General features: G+C 43.1%; 1 protein-coding gene across 3 annotated transcripts in view; it reads right to left on the bottom strand.

The window, feature by feature from the left end:
* The window catches only part of LOC136711845 (5'-AMP-activated protein kinase subunit gamma-2), a 119,208-nt gene extending 104,892 nt beyond the window's left edge, over nt 1–14,316 (bottom strand). For 2 of the 3 annotated variants that reach the window (XR_010804783.1, XM_066688410.1), the window contains exon 1: nt 13,446–14,316. Coding sequence is in view for 2 of the 3 variants with exons in the window: in XM_066688410.1 (XP_066544507.1) it covers nt 13,446–13,538 (93 nt within the window). In the remaining variant the exon portion in view is untranslated. The remainder of the gene's footprint in view (nt 1–13,445) is intronic. The other variant, XM_066688399.1, reaches the window with a different exon arrangement.
* Between the last annotated feature and the right edge of the window lie 1,002 nt (nt 14,317–15,318).

The following is a 15,318-nucleotide window of genomic DNA, read 5'->3' as shown; positions in this document are numbered from 1 at the left end:
GATATGCAGATCTTGTGTATACAGTATCACCACCTCCAATACGACGAGCACCTCCAGTGCTCAGGCTGTCACACACCTGTGAAATGGAGGTGCTTTGCAGGCATAGGCAGGAGCCGTGCGAAAGAGAGTTAATACAAGGCCACAGACAGACGCCCACCTTCATAACCAGGCTGCGCAGAGCAACACTGAAGGAAATTAAAGGACACGGACACAAAACACTTATAGAGATGTTGCTCAAATTTGACTCAAAAAAACGAAGAATGCACGATTTCCTCTGAAATAACTTGAAACTAACAAAAGTAATTGGCCTTCACCATTGTTTATTCCATATTTAATAGAAATCAGACTTTGATTTTGTTTCAGATTTTTTTCAACATAAACTGTAAATAATAAAACAAATGAAAATGGCATAGACAAAAATGATGGGACCCTCAACCTAATATTTTGTTGCACAACCTTTAGAGGCAATCACTGCAATCAAACATTTTCTGTAGCTCTCAATGAGACTTCTGCACCTGTTAACAGATAGTTTGGCCGACTCTTCCTGAGCAAACTGCTCCAGCTGTCTCAGGTTTGATGGGTGATTTCTCCAGACTGCAAGTTTCAGCTCTTTCCATAGATGTTCGATCGGATTCAGATCAGGACTCATAGAAGGCCACTTCAGAACAGCCCAATGTTTTGTTCTTATCCATTCTTGGGTGCTTTTAGCTGTGTGTTTTGGATCATTATCCTGTTGGAGGACCCATGACCTGTGACAGACAGAGCTTTCTGACACTGGGCAGTATGTTTAGCTCCAGAATGCCTTGATAGTCTTGAGATTTCATTGTGCCCTGCACAGATTCAAGGCACCCAGTGCCAGGCGCAGCAAAGCAGCCCCAAAACATACCCGAGCCTCCTCCATGTTTCACTGTAGGTATGGTGTTCTTTTCTTTGAAAGCTTATTTTTTCGTCTGCGAACATAGAGCTGATGTGACTTGCCAAAAAGCTCCAGTTTTGACTCATCTGCCCAAAGGAAGGATTGTGTCTTGTCAATATGCATTTTAGCAAATTCCAGTCTGGCTTTTTTATGTTTTTCTTTCAAAGGTGGAGTCCTCCTGGGTCTTCTTCCATGGAGGCCGCGCCCAGGGAGGTTGGCTACAGTTCCATAGACCTTGAACTTCTTAATAATATTTGCCACTGTTGTCACAGGAACATCAAGCTGCTTGGAGATGGTCTTGCAGCCTTTACTTTTACCATGCTTGTCTATTTTATTTCTGATCTCCTCAGACAACTCTGTCCTTTGCTTTCTCTGTTCCATGTTCAGTGTGGTGCACACAGTGATACCAAACAGCACAGTGACTACTTTCCTCCATTTAAATAGGCTGAATGACTGAATACAAGATTGGAGACATGTGTGATACTAATTAAAGAAACTAATTAGTTTTGAATATCACTATAATCCAATTATTTATTATCTCTTCTAAGGGGTCCCAACAAATGTGCCCAGGCCATTTTAGAATATCTTTGTAGAGTGAGCAATAATTAATCTCTTCACAGCTTCTTTGCTTTATTCTTTAACATACCAGAGGCTCGCAAGTATATACACTCACCTAAAGGATTATTAGGAACACCATACTAATACTGTGTTTGACCCCCTTTCGCCTTCAGAACTGCCTTAATTCTACGTGGCATTGATTCAACAAGGTGCTGAAAGCATTCTTTAGAAATGTTGGCCCATATTGATAGGATAGCATCTTGCAGTTGATGGAGATTTGTGGGATGCACATCCAGGGCACGAAGCTCCCGTTCCACCACATCCCAAAGATGCTCTATTGGGTTGAGATCTGGTGACTGTGGGGGCCAGTTTAGTGCAGTGAACTCATTGTCATGTTCAAGAAACCAATTTGAAATGATTCGACCTTTGTGACATGGTGCATTATCCTGCTGGAAGTAGCCATCAGAGGATGGGTACATGGTGGTCATAAAGGGATGGACATGGTCAGAAACAATGCTCAGGTAGGCCGTGGCATTTAAACGATGCCCAATTGGCACTAAGGGGCCTAAAGTGTGCCAAGAAAACATCCCGCACACCATTACACCACCACCACCAGCCTGCACAGTGGTAACAAGGCATGATGGATCCATGTTCTCATTCTGTTTACGCCAAATTCTGACTCTACCATCTGAATGTCTCAACAGAAATCGAGACTCATCAGACCAGGCAACATTTATCCAGTCTTTAACTGTCCAATTTTGGTGAGCTTGTGCAAATTGTAGCCTCTTTTTCCTATTTGTAGTGGAGATGAGTGGTACCCGGTGGGGTCTTCTGCTGTTGTAGCCCATCCGCCTCAAGGTTGTACGTGTTGTGGCTTCACAAATGCTTTGCTGCATACCTCGGTTGTAACGAGTGGTTATTTCAGTCAAAGTTGCTCTTCTATCAGCTTGAATCAGTCGGCCCATTCTCCTCTGACCTCTAGCATCAACAAGGCATTTTCGCCCACAGGACTGCCGCATACTGGATGTTTTTCCCTTTTCACACCATTCTTTGTAAACCCTAGAAATGGTTGTGCGTGAAAATCCCAGTAACTGAGCAGATTGTGAAATACTCAGACCGGCCTGTCTGGCACCAACAACCATGCCACGCTCAAAATTGCTTAAATCACCTTTCTTTCCCATTCAGACATTCAGTTTGGAGTTCAGGAGATTGTCTTGACCAGGACCACACCCCTAAATGCATTGAAGCAACTGCCATATGATTGGTTGGTTAGATAATTGCATTAATGAGAAATTGAACAGGTGTTCCTAATAATCCTTTAGGTGAGTGTATGATGCAATAGCTTTTAATTTAATCACTTTTCAGGAGGAATGAAGCATTATTTCAATGAGCTGTAAGGGTACCAACAAATTTGAGCACATCTGTATATGGTTTTCCATAGGTGAAAAGTTGTCAAATGAATACTTAATTACTTGTCCTGTACAATCTCAATAAGGATACCCCAACCCACCACCAACATAAATCAAATACTGCTAATCTTATTAGGATTTAATAGCCTTTTGTTTTTCAGGAATTGTATTATTATAGGCATTATGTTTGAAAATATACCAACAGGAACCGCTGCACACAGTTGCCAACTTGCTAAGCATTGTGGTAGACACAACCATGAACTAAAAAGGGGCACAAAGTTGAATTGTTCTAAACTGCCCATGAAAATAGAGTAAAATGTTTTAGTGTCTGGAAATGAACTTGGAAAAACAAATTGAAATCCTCTTCAGGAGACGTTAGAGCTGTATACTTCAAATATACTTGTGGAGAAGTGTTTAAATGATTTAAAAAGGTTCTCTCTATATATATAGATACTCAGCAAAAAAAAAGAAACATCCCATTTTCAGGACACTGTATTTTTTGTATAAACCCAAATAACTTTACAGAGCTTTATTGTAAAGGGTTTAAACAATGTTTTCCATGCTTATTCAATTAACCATAAACAATCAATGAACATGCACCTGTGGAACGGTCATCTTCTCCCCTTCATCTCCTCCCTCCTCAACTCTTCCGACAGCACTTGTAATATTAGTCCTCTATCCCTGCTAGATAGCACTTCACAGTTTTATTATGCTCCTCGCGTTTGATTGTTTTCCTCCTTGCTCCCTTTCCCGTAGCCCTCGTCTGTAACCCTACATCTTGACAGCACTTAGCTTTCACCGTCCAGGATGTAGGAAGTCTCTTACTGTACTTGTGTAAATTGTAAATTGGAATTTGTAAAATGTATTATTTTGAATTGCTATGTTTTAGCTAAGTTGAATTTGTAATGATTGATGCTTTGTACTTCTCTGTATTTTTGCACTTATGTTGTAAGTCAGCCTGGATAAGGGCGTCTGCCAAAAAATAAAAATAATAATAATAATAATAATAATAATACGACACTAACAGCTTACAGACTGTAGGCAATAAAGGTGACAGTTATACAAACTTAGGACACTAAAGAGACCTTTCTACTGACTCTGAAAAACACTAAAAGAAAGATGCCCAGGGTCCCTGCTCATCTGTGTGAACGTGCCTTAGAGATGCTACAAGGAGGCATGAGGACTGCAGATGTGGCCAGGGCAATAAATTGCAATGTCCGTACTGTAAGACGCCTAAGTCAGCGCTACAGGGAGATGGGAAGGACAGCTGATCGTCCTCGCAGTGACAGACCATGTGTAACAACACCTGCACAGGATCGGTACATCCGAATATCACACCTGCGGGACAGGTACAGAATTTACACCAAGAACGTACAATCCCTCCATCAGTGCTCAGACTGTGTGCAATAGGCTGAGAGAGGCTGGACTGAGGGCTTGTAGGCCTGTTGTAAGGCAGGTCCTTACCAGACATCACTGGCAACAGCGTCGCCCATGGGCACAAACCCACCTTCTCTGGACGTGATTTCCTGCAAGACAGGAATGTCAGTGTTCTGCCATGGCCAGCGAAGATCTCAACCTCATTGAGCACGTCTGGGACCTGTTGGATCGGAGGATGAGGGCTAGGGCCATTCCCCCCAGAAATGTCAGGGCTTGCAAGTGCCTTGGTGGAAGAGTGGGGTAACATCTCACAGCAAGAACTGGCAAATCTGGTGCAGTCCATGAGGAGGAGATGCACTGCAGTACTTAATGCAGCTGGTGGCCACACCAGATACTGACTGTTACTTTTGATTTTGACCCCCCCCTTTGTTCAGAGACACATTATTCCATTTCTGTTAGTCACCTGTCTGTAAAACTTGTTCAGTTTACGCCTTAGTTGTTGAATCTTTTTATGTTCATACAAATATTAAGAAGTTAAGTTTGCTGAAAATAAAAGCAGTTGAAAGTGAGAGGACGTCTCTTTTTTTGCTTAGTTTATATATTAAAAAAAGGAACTGGGCACTGTTTGCCATGAATTCCACAGACAGCTAAATTAATTGTGACTCAACATAATTTCCACCAACGTCCGTCAGATGTTTCTTCGCTTCCTCCTTTTCTCGTCTTTCAGGACTTGGTTATATACAAGTCCTGGTGGCTGGATTTGAACAGCCTCGTGGTGGAAGTGCTGGCTCACTTTTCCACCAGCTCCCTGGGATAAAAAAAAGTATGGAATATCAGAATGCAAAGGAAGAAGGGTTCTTCATTCCACAGATGACACAAGTTCCCAGACTTTATTTTACCTTGCTTACGTCAGAGATGCCCGCACGGTGGAATTAAACTCAAGCTTTTTCCGGTGTAATAACTCCCATTCAATTCGCTTTCACTTTTCCACTTCACAAGCAAGATGAAGACACTGCACACAAGCAAGAAGTAGCTTTCGTGTATGTGAGCATAACTGCACCGGGGCGGCCATTGTGTTCACGTGCGTTACACAGATTAGCCAAAAGAGGAGATCTGTACAGCCCTGACTGCAGCGATGCTTATTCCCAGCACAGCGACTGTAGATGTTCCCTATTTAAAAGCCTGGCTCAGTCTGAAATGCTCCAAAATACTGGGGGAGGACAGTGGTTTGCATACTGCTGAAGATCCTAATGACATGGAAGAGATACATCATGCCCAACTCTGGGTCACATAATTCTCCATCAGTCCGAATGAGCGGGACCTGCAGTCAGCAGTTGTTGGCAGTGGATGCCAGCGTCTCAGCAGCTTCACACCCATCTTGGCCATCTTTAGTGGCAGTTTTTTCAATCATGGTGCCAAATACGAAAATCGGTTGCATAGTAACATGGCTGAATCGGTGCCTTTCATGGGGTTTAACGTGTGAGAGCCAGCAGGTTTATGGACAGAGGCTGCGCACAGGGTTCCACCACAGCACTGTTATTTTATTGCCTCACCCACACAGCACAGGGAACACAAAATGAGGAGCTGCTGTGGACTCGGGGGGGCTCGGACAGTGAGTCCCCTCTTCTGTCCCTTCCTGCACGTCCAACCAGTTAATGGCAGGTGGGGCAAAGACACTGCCAGTACTTGGGGGGTTTATGGTGACCTGTAATTGTAGATCAGGGCTCCTCATTACAGCAGAGTCACAGGATATCAGTTAATGAGTTGATTGGATTTCTGTTGAAACAATTATTTAATTCATCACAGTCAAAATTAAGCATTGCTTAAGAAACATTCATGTTTAAAGCTCGGACCTCATCCTCACAGAAACATTCAGGGTATCACAGCAAGAAGTCAAATATGCATATATCTTGTTTTATAATGAACAAAATGTAAGAGGCTAAAATGCAGAAACCACTTAAAAAAGGAAAACCATTTATAGCTCATAAACACTAGTGTTGCAGTTGTGTGCTACTGGATTTCAAGTCCAATCTACACTGTGATGCGATTACCACATGTGCACAATTCAGTTTGTGGAAAACTAAATTAGTATCTTGCTTTGTAAACATATCCTTGCTGTAGTAGAGCAAACTGAATATACTGCATAAGCAGATTTCATGATAGTCAAAAGCTCGGTTTCTTGAATGTAATGTAATCTAATCTAATCTAACAAAAAGTTAAAATCTGATGGTGCTATTCTTGTATCTTGTTAATACACTGCCAATTTAGTTATGTATTTGTCAGCTAAAAAACATTATAATCTGATGAAAGTGCAGATTTAAATGGATCAAGATGGACACCGATCCAAAGTGCAAAAGCTAGTCACCTCCACAATTACTGGTGCCCTTGATAAAGATGAACAAAAAAGCTGAATAAAAAACTACCCTTTTGAGTAATAATATTAATAAAACAACAAAGTTTTCCAATATTTTGAGAAGAAAAAGCCTTTATTGAGAGCAACCAACAAATGTAAGGGTTTGCTGAACAGCATTAGTGCTTTGGTCAGATGAGATGCAAAGAAAGCTCTTTGGCCACTTTGAAAGAATGATGCATCTGCAGAAAAGGAACTCATACCTACTGTAAATGTGGTGGATCTCTTATTTTATGGTTCTGTTTAATTGCACAACATCGCTTATGGAAGCATTGCTGTTAAGAAACAACTAGAATGAGGCAGGACAGAGCCGCTATATGTGTTTATGAACCTTTCCGGCCAAAATTCCTTTATTTGTAGGCATGCATTCCCTGGCAGCTGTGTCAATAGCAGGACGACAGCTCATTCTTCAGCATAGCACCTGGTTATTATGTAATATTGGGAGACTTCTACCTCAGGGCTACAGCTTGGCACTGTTTTCTGTGGTTGTAGGCTGTGACTGACACGAGAGGTATCCTGAGAATTGTGCTAGCTGCACGTTTCATCACAAACCACCTAGTGTAAAACAGGGACACAAACAGAATGCCACTCCTAGATCAAGCAGGGACATGTTGCCCTCTTATCCACCACAAACGCACTGTACTGTACGGAACGATTACATTTATAATGCAGTGTACTGTGCAAATCTTTTACACCGGAGACAGATGTTTAACTTAAAACAAAACTGCTATGAGTTTCACACTTTCCTGATGGCATTCTACGGAAGAAAAACACACTCAGTCAGTTGTATCATACATATGGAAAAGAACCAACAACGTTTACGCATGCAGGATTTCTTGCAGAAGACAAAACCTACTCAAGAAGACTAATAAATACAGTCTTCAGATGTATAGTTACAGATATGGGAGTTAAGACACACACAAAAAACACTTTCCCATGAAACGTCGTACAGGAATGTGGTAGAAAACAATTCGCTGGTATGTGCAACTTTCTTTTAAAATAACAATGTTCCAAGGAGGAATTTGTGATCCATTAAAGACTGAAGATCACCGTAGGACAGGTATGAAGGAATATACTAGTTGACCATTTCTCCACATAGCTCTTCTGTAATAAAAGATGAAAAGGGATTCTTCCTTCTTTCCTCTGTGTATTTCCGAATCTTGTCAGTGCAGTTCAAGACAAAACAGATCGTATTACAACAAGAGCACCACGGACATGTAAACAATCAGCATCACTTATTTGTCTCTAAACTCTCCACATTTCAATGACGTCATTGAACTCCCTTGAGCAACAGCACAGACAGACCGCAATTAATCACTCTGCAGTGTATTTTTTTCAAGAAACATTTATAAAGCTGCTGCACCATCAAGCTGACTAACATGACATTGGCATTATTTAATTATTTTAACATTTCGGGAATAGAAAACTCCGATTCAGCTCTCTCACTTCCACCCAATAAAGTCAGCCTCACTGAACTGAGTACAGCCAAGCCTCTTTACATTTAAACCTCCCAAAACAAATGACACAGTGGGGATTAGGCCCAATGTGAGGCCTGCACTGTGATGCACCTCCATGCTGGAGCAGACGAAGGATCAGGGTTGCAGATTCATAATCCTCTGTACAGGGACTAGAAACCCTGCAGGTTAAAGTTGTGTTCTTTAAAGCGTAACACACACCATTCCTAAAATGATGGTTTTATGAAGCGGTCACCTCAGCCAGGAGTGTCATGATGATATATATTTTTAAGCAACCTGTAAATCAAAAGACGAAACAAATTATAAACAGATTGTAGTGGAATAAGAAAGTTACTATTTACCTTGTTAACACTCATTTCTGACAATCATTGTTAGGGGAGTTCCACAGGGATTAGTATTAGGGCCTGTGCTTTTTCTAATCTATATTAATGATCTGGACTCTGGGATAGTTAGAAAACTTGTAAAATTTGCAGATGATACTAAAATAGGTGGCTCAGCAGATACATTCTCGGCAGCAGAGGTTGTTCAAAGGGACTTAGATAATATTCAGTTGCGGGCCAACACCTGACAGATGAAATTCAATGTGGACAAGTGCAAGGTATTACATGCAGGTAACAAAAATGTCCACTATAATTACACTATGGGAGGAACAAAACTAGAAGTAACCCATGAGAAAGGCCTAGGAGTATATGTGGACTCCTCACTTTCTCCATCCAAAAATGTTGGGAAAAAATTCCACATATTGTCAAAAGTGTAGAATTGAGAACAAGGGCAGTGATGTTCAGACTGTACAATGCACTAGTTAGAGCTCATCTGGATACTGTGGACAGTTCTGGGCTCCACACTTCAAGAAAGATATCTCTGCTCTAGAGGCAGTTCAGAGGAGACCAACCAGACTTATTCCAGGTCTGAAGGGAATGTCCTACTGAGAGACTGAGGGACCTGAACCTTTTCACCCTGGAACAGAGGAGACTATGTGGGGACTTGATCCAAGTCTTCAAAATCATGAAAGGCATCGACCACATCGAACCAGAGGAGCTTTTCCAGATCAGCAGGGACACACGCACCCGGGGACACAAATGGAAATTGGGCTTCAAGGCATTCAAGACAGAAAACAGGAGACACTTCTTCACACAGAGAAGCGTCACAATCTGATCAAACTCCCCAGCGATGTGGCTGAAGCGACAATTTGGGAACATTCAAAAATAGACTGGATTGGACACCAAACCAGCACGATGGGTGGAATGGTCTCCTCTTGTTTGTAAACTGTCTTATGTTCTTATGTTACACACATCACTGTGCATTAGCCTGTTCACACAAGCCAGCCTGGGCGATCTGCAAGGGTGCTGTACATCTTACTTATACACTATAGCAACATGTAAAGATGAGTGAAAACATCCTTTTAGGAAACATGCATGCGTGTTACACTTCAATAACTATACATTTATAAACCATGTGTTTCTGCCCTTTATTACTAGTGGAAGATTTACAGATTTGCCTGGGGTTGATATGAGCTCGACTGAGCATTCAGCCGGCCACACCACAGACTAAGCTGAGGTCATGTTCTCGCCACCCTGAGGATGTGTGTGTGGAGTTTATCAGAATAGTGTACAGTTTTTAAAGACATGTAATGGCCTTCTTTACCAGTCAGGCAGTCAACAAACCACACCTGTCAGTTGTTTTTTGAGATCTTAATGGATTAGGATCCTATGTGGTTTGATTGAAGTATATGCGAAGCAGACAAGTTGTTTTATACACACTCACACTCACAGTGTATCTCTGAAGCTGGTGGACTATGGTGCTGGTTAACAAACAATGTCTTGTACTTAAAATTCATGAATGCAAATAAATCAATATTGGGCAACATGGTATATAGTTAAATAAATAAATTAGGTTTAGCAATGAGCAACAACTGTGGAGACACTGGTATGATGTTTGTTGTTGTTGTTATGTTCCCTGAGATGGGGGAGGAGCCGAGACAGAGATCTAAGTGAAAACACTTGTGACCTCAAGGCGTCTGCAAACAGAGAGGTTTGGTCGTGCAATGAAAAGGCTGGGATTTTTCCTGTTCAGGACACAGAAAAGCCCTGGCACATGGCGCTCTGACAGGCACTTGGTGTTCTTGCCTTACTTGCCAGAACACACCGTCCTGTTCGCTCCCGTAACCGCGTTTTGTTTTTGGAACTCATTAAAATCGAGCTTTACTTCTCAAACAACTTTCTTTTCAGCTGCGACTGCGACATCAGGCCGAATGTTGGGTGTAATCTTGATGCACCCACCCTCAACCCTCTAAATTCAAATCTCAAATAAATAGGTAGCCTATAACTTAATGATAAATATTTATTAATGTAAACGAATCACTGAATAAGCCCAGCCCTCCAAAGTACGCCAGATGTCAGTGCCACAAACACACTCAGATATAAATCCTCACGGCTCAGAGGGAAATGAAAAGCACACTGTAAGTGACAACATTTGGCATCAATATTAACAATTTCAATATTATTAATGATTTGTTGTAACAGATGCAAACCATTTTAGACAGAACAAGATGAATTACAAACACCTGTTGCACACATATTTTTGAGGTTTGGACACGGCAAGACTTTAAACCAACATTGGTCCCTGTAGATGTACAGACCACAACAACGTTCACTGTCAATATCATGCTGTGCTGAAGTCACTACAAGATTGTAAGGTGAATGTTATAAAACATGATTACATATCCAAAATTTCCTCTCACAAGCGGGAAGGGCGTTCTGTAATCGATTTTGCGAGAGACGACGATATTTCACACAGACTACTATTAACTCTCACAAACACACATGACAAGACCTCATGTTTAAGCAGGCAAAGACACCAAGAGTTAAAGGTGCCCAGCAGAGAAGTCCAGGGTTGTGCGTTTTGAAGCCCAGAGCTAATCACATGGTAGCAAAGCAGCAGGACCTATCTAGCACAGAAAAACAAAGTTTAATTTCTGTGCTCCTTGTGGAAAGCTTTTAAGGAAAAAACAACAACAAGAAAACAGCAAGAGACTAAAATGAGCTTTAGTGCAGCATTGGGTCACACGTAGGATCTGGAGTTGTTTTGGCATGGTGTGCAGATATGAGATGCAGTAACATACAGGGACAAAGTTGACAGGAGGGTGATACACTGGAGCGCCACCAGTAGAAATATGTTTTGGAAGAGAAGTCAGATCAAGGAGACAAAAATAGACCAATGCCACCGAGCATGTATGGCTGCCACTACTATAGAGGCAGGGGGAGGGTCCGCCATCAGAAAGTAAAAACATCTGCAGGACAAAGACTGCAATTCCTTGGAAGAAGTGAATTGCTTTTCAAATAAACCAACAAAGAATGACCAGTGTGGGATTCGAGGTTCCCCAAGACTGTTCCTACCCAACCCAACCCAACCCCAAAAGGTTCAACAGATGGTGGGACAATTCCGTTCCCTACATCAGGGGGGTCGACTCCAGTCCCAAAAGGCTGCGGTGTCTTCTGGCTTTTGTTGCAACAGGAGCTCTCAATTTTACAATAAATGTAATTATTTTCTCAGTTAGACTAATTTAAGATTTTCACATTTTCCTTTTTTTACAGCTGAGAACCAAATAATGTTGGCTACTCAAGCATGATATTGTACCCACAAAACATTTTAGAGTCAGGAGAGAGAAGTGTTGAATGTATGTAGTTAATGATTTAATGAGACAAATTAAGGCAATTAAAAAAACAGAAGAATCGGAGTCTGACACCCCTGCCACAGGCTGGGGTCCCCGGTGCAAGGAACGCTCTACAGGAAGGATTGTACTCATTAACTTTGAAACTCAGTTTGCGATGGCTTATAGTGATATCTGGTTTTCATTCCAATTAGAGCTCTCCATTACGAGTTCATCAGTTAGGCCGGGAACACTGGTTTGACCGAATAGGCCAAATCCTCTAGTACTGTACTCTTTGTAGCAGGCAAATATGTCTTCTCTTATCACCAAAGCCCAAGCCCTGACTGCTTTTTTCTTCATTGGGATCTCCTTTTCATAAAAAAAATATGTGGGCAAAAAAAAAAGCTATTAAAATTGACTGCAATAAAACATTCACGAGAACGAAACTGAATAAAGAAATGAACAAACTGATGTTCTACACACATGATGCTCAAGATCTGAATAATAAGCCTGTGTTTCTGGTTGAGGAGGCAATTCTGAGCAGTGTTATTGCCTGGGAACTATAATCCCCTCCATCTGGATTCCCATCAGGCTGTGCTTGCGTTTTATGTGCCTACAGCGGACTGTGATGCACACGGGCAGACCGTCCTTGAGGTGTCAGAGGTCACACTATTAGTATTCAAAACAACAGGGGATTCAAGGCAAAGCTGACATTGATTGATTTTTAAAAATACGCCTGATTACAGTTTGAGGGAAATGTGCATTTGACTGATTTATGGGTGGGTTTTCAAATGGACGGTACCCTCCACCCCCGGTTGTGTCACCACGAACATACATGACTCATAAAACACTGAGTCATATGCCTGTACTACAGTATCCTGAATACAAATGTTTTCTTTATTTCTACTCCTTTTTCCAAAGTAGCCTGTTGCATAATTTCCCACCAGTATGGTACAATGTGAAATGCTGCCCTATTTTCAATGAGCAACAACAGTAGACAATATGATACTCAACAATTACAATCTGGGCATGTCAGCTATGCCAGTAACAGCAATTATATACTGTATACATTATACATAGACACACACACTATACATAGAGGCGCATAAGGACGTATATCACACAGCGCACATGCACAGCTGTCCTGATTGGAGGGAGTACAGCACCATTGCCCATCACATTTCAATGCAACCCAGTACCAACACACTTTGTCCAAAACTGTGCTTTACATGGCTGTGTACTATCTACCAAGCGTGACACTGTGGTAAGGAAAGCGATGGGCATCATATGTGTAAGTGTGTGCACACCCTGCAAACAATGCTATACTGCTCTGTGCAAAGGTAATTTTACCCGGCAAACAACAAGCATTAATTTGGCTACAAAACTATAAATGAAGAGTACTGTAAAAGTACTGTCAAAGCATTCATACAAATCAGAACTGACACGAATTCTTGGCAGGACAGCAGCACTGAAGCATGCCTTTACACACAATAACACATCCTTTAAAGCCCAGTCCCGCCCACCTCCCCGCAAAACGCAACAGAGCAATCGCCACAACCGCCACTCAATCCGTTCCCATCCTCGATCCAATCGACCAATTAATCAATTAACAGCGCAACGCCCCGCGCCAGACGGAGCCCCGCACACTTACGGGCATGTTGAGGCGCAACGTCCTTTTCTTCTGCTTGGAAGTCTTCTTCGCAGCATCTTTCTTTTTCTTCGTGTCCATCGCAGTGCTTCCCATTGTCGACAGATCTTGAAGTTGTTGTTTCGGTTGTTGTAAAGCAGAAGGCAGTTGTTTGGTCTTTATTTCCCCGCTGACGCTCTGGGTCTCTGGATAGAAGTCAAGCCTCCAGCAGGAAAATGCGCGGACAGCCCAAAGGTGTGGTGGATGTTAACGAAGCAATTTCAACTGCCACACTGTCGTTTAATAAATAATTGAATTAGCTTAATACTAACAACAACACCAACGAAGAGTGTTCAGTTGCACCCCAGAAAGTGCGCAGGGAGGAAAGCATGCGCTGTTATATGAGGCGCTTATGGATCTATTCTGCAGAGGAAAGCGCAGACCTGGAATTAAAAATGACCAAATGAGACGCAACACCGTGCGTGCACTGCCTGTTGCAAAGCACCTGACATTCAAAAAGAAAAGCACACAAAATGGGAGGCGTGCTTGTGCGATGCCCTGTCCTCTCCGGGGCAGACTGCACATGGACCCGCACGCCACAACAAGCGTGCTCTCCGCGCAGGAAGTGCAGCAGCACAAACAACCCCCGCCCGACGAGCAGCCACGGCCGCGCAGACCTCGGCGGCTCTCAGGACCCGGGAAACCCACCCAGCCGAGGGGCAAGTGTCAGTCAAAGCAGCGCGGCGCACGCTGCGTCCGAGTGCGTCTCCCGTGCCAGTGTGTGCCAGAGCCGCGCAGCGCAGCGCAGTCACATGGCCGTGTTGCTGTCCTGGCGGCGCAGCAAGCCTGGCTCTGCGCACTTCCTCTTTCTAGGGCAGCGCAGATGTTGAAACCGAGTGCGGGGCTGCGCCGAGGCCGACCGACTCGGGCTCGCCTGCCTACACGTATGTCTAATTATTGTTATTATCAGGCAGATGCGCGGGGCGTTGTAAAGTAGAGGTCGCATGCCTGTAGCGCACATCCCCGCAGGTCTGCGCAGATCTGCACAGATCTGCACAATGCCGCCGCTCCCATTGGTGGAGCGGTGCAGACCACACATGGACACAAGTGATGCGCTTGTCTCCCTAGTGGCTGCTTTTGCATGGTGTCGCCTATGTATGTGACCAGAGGAATGTGTCCTTTCCATTGCATGTACTTGAAATGAGAAACTGAACTCGAAGTGGGTAAACCGTTGTGATGAGTTCAACTTCTTTTCCAACCCCCCCCACACACACACACACACTAAAAATACAGAAGTGGAACTAGTTTTTTTTCTCTCTTTTCTTGAAGGAATGAGTGCAAAACACAAGCAGTGTTCGCTATTTGAAAAGAGACATTCAAGCCACACTTTGTACACTTTGGGGTCAACGATTCATTGGGCCGTAGGGTCATTGCATCCTCTTATTTAAAACAATGGCAGTCTTTGAACTGAAAAGTTATTACATTTTTTGCCACCTTGTGGACAGACCATTTTATTGCACCTTCCTGAGAAACAAATCACAACGGCCTCCTATTTTACTGAGTTACAGTTCATATATGGAAATCAGTCAATTGAAATTAATTTGGCCCTAATCTATGGATTTCCAGTCTCTGGTTTAGAGGGAGCATGTGATTGGCTGCTGACTGCAGAGATGTCCACCAGAGCTGCAGGCGGGTCCAGACCCGGGTGAGGACGACGAGCCGCAGAGGAGCTTCCCTGAGACGCTTTCTGACAGGTTGTGCAGAAAGTCTTGGGTTGTGTAAACCCACTGTGTCATCAGTTGTCCGGGCGGCTCCTCTCAGACGATCCCGCAGGTCATTCAGTTCTCTGGCAGCAGCTCTGGTGGCCATTCCTGCAGTCAGCAGCCAATCACTGCTC

Source organism: Amia ocellicauda, chromosome 2 (assembly GCF_036373705.1).
Source record: "Amia ocellicauda isolate fAmiCal2 chromosome 2, fAmiCal2.hap1, whole genome shotgun sequence".
In the NCBI taxonomy this organism is placed as follows: Eukaryota; Metazoa; Chordata; class Actinopteri; order Amiiformes; family Amiidae; genus Amia; species Amia ocellicauda.
Note: the sequence above shows the minus strand (reverse complement) of the source record. Positions and strands in the feature narration are given on the sequence as shown.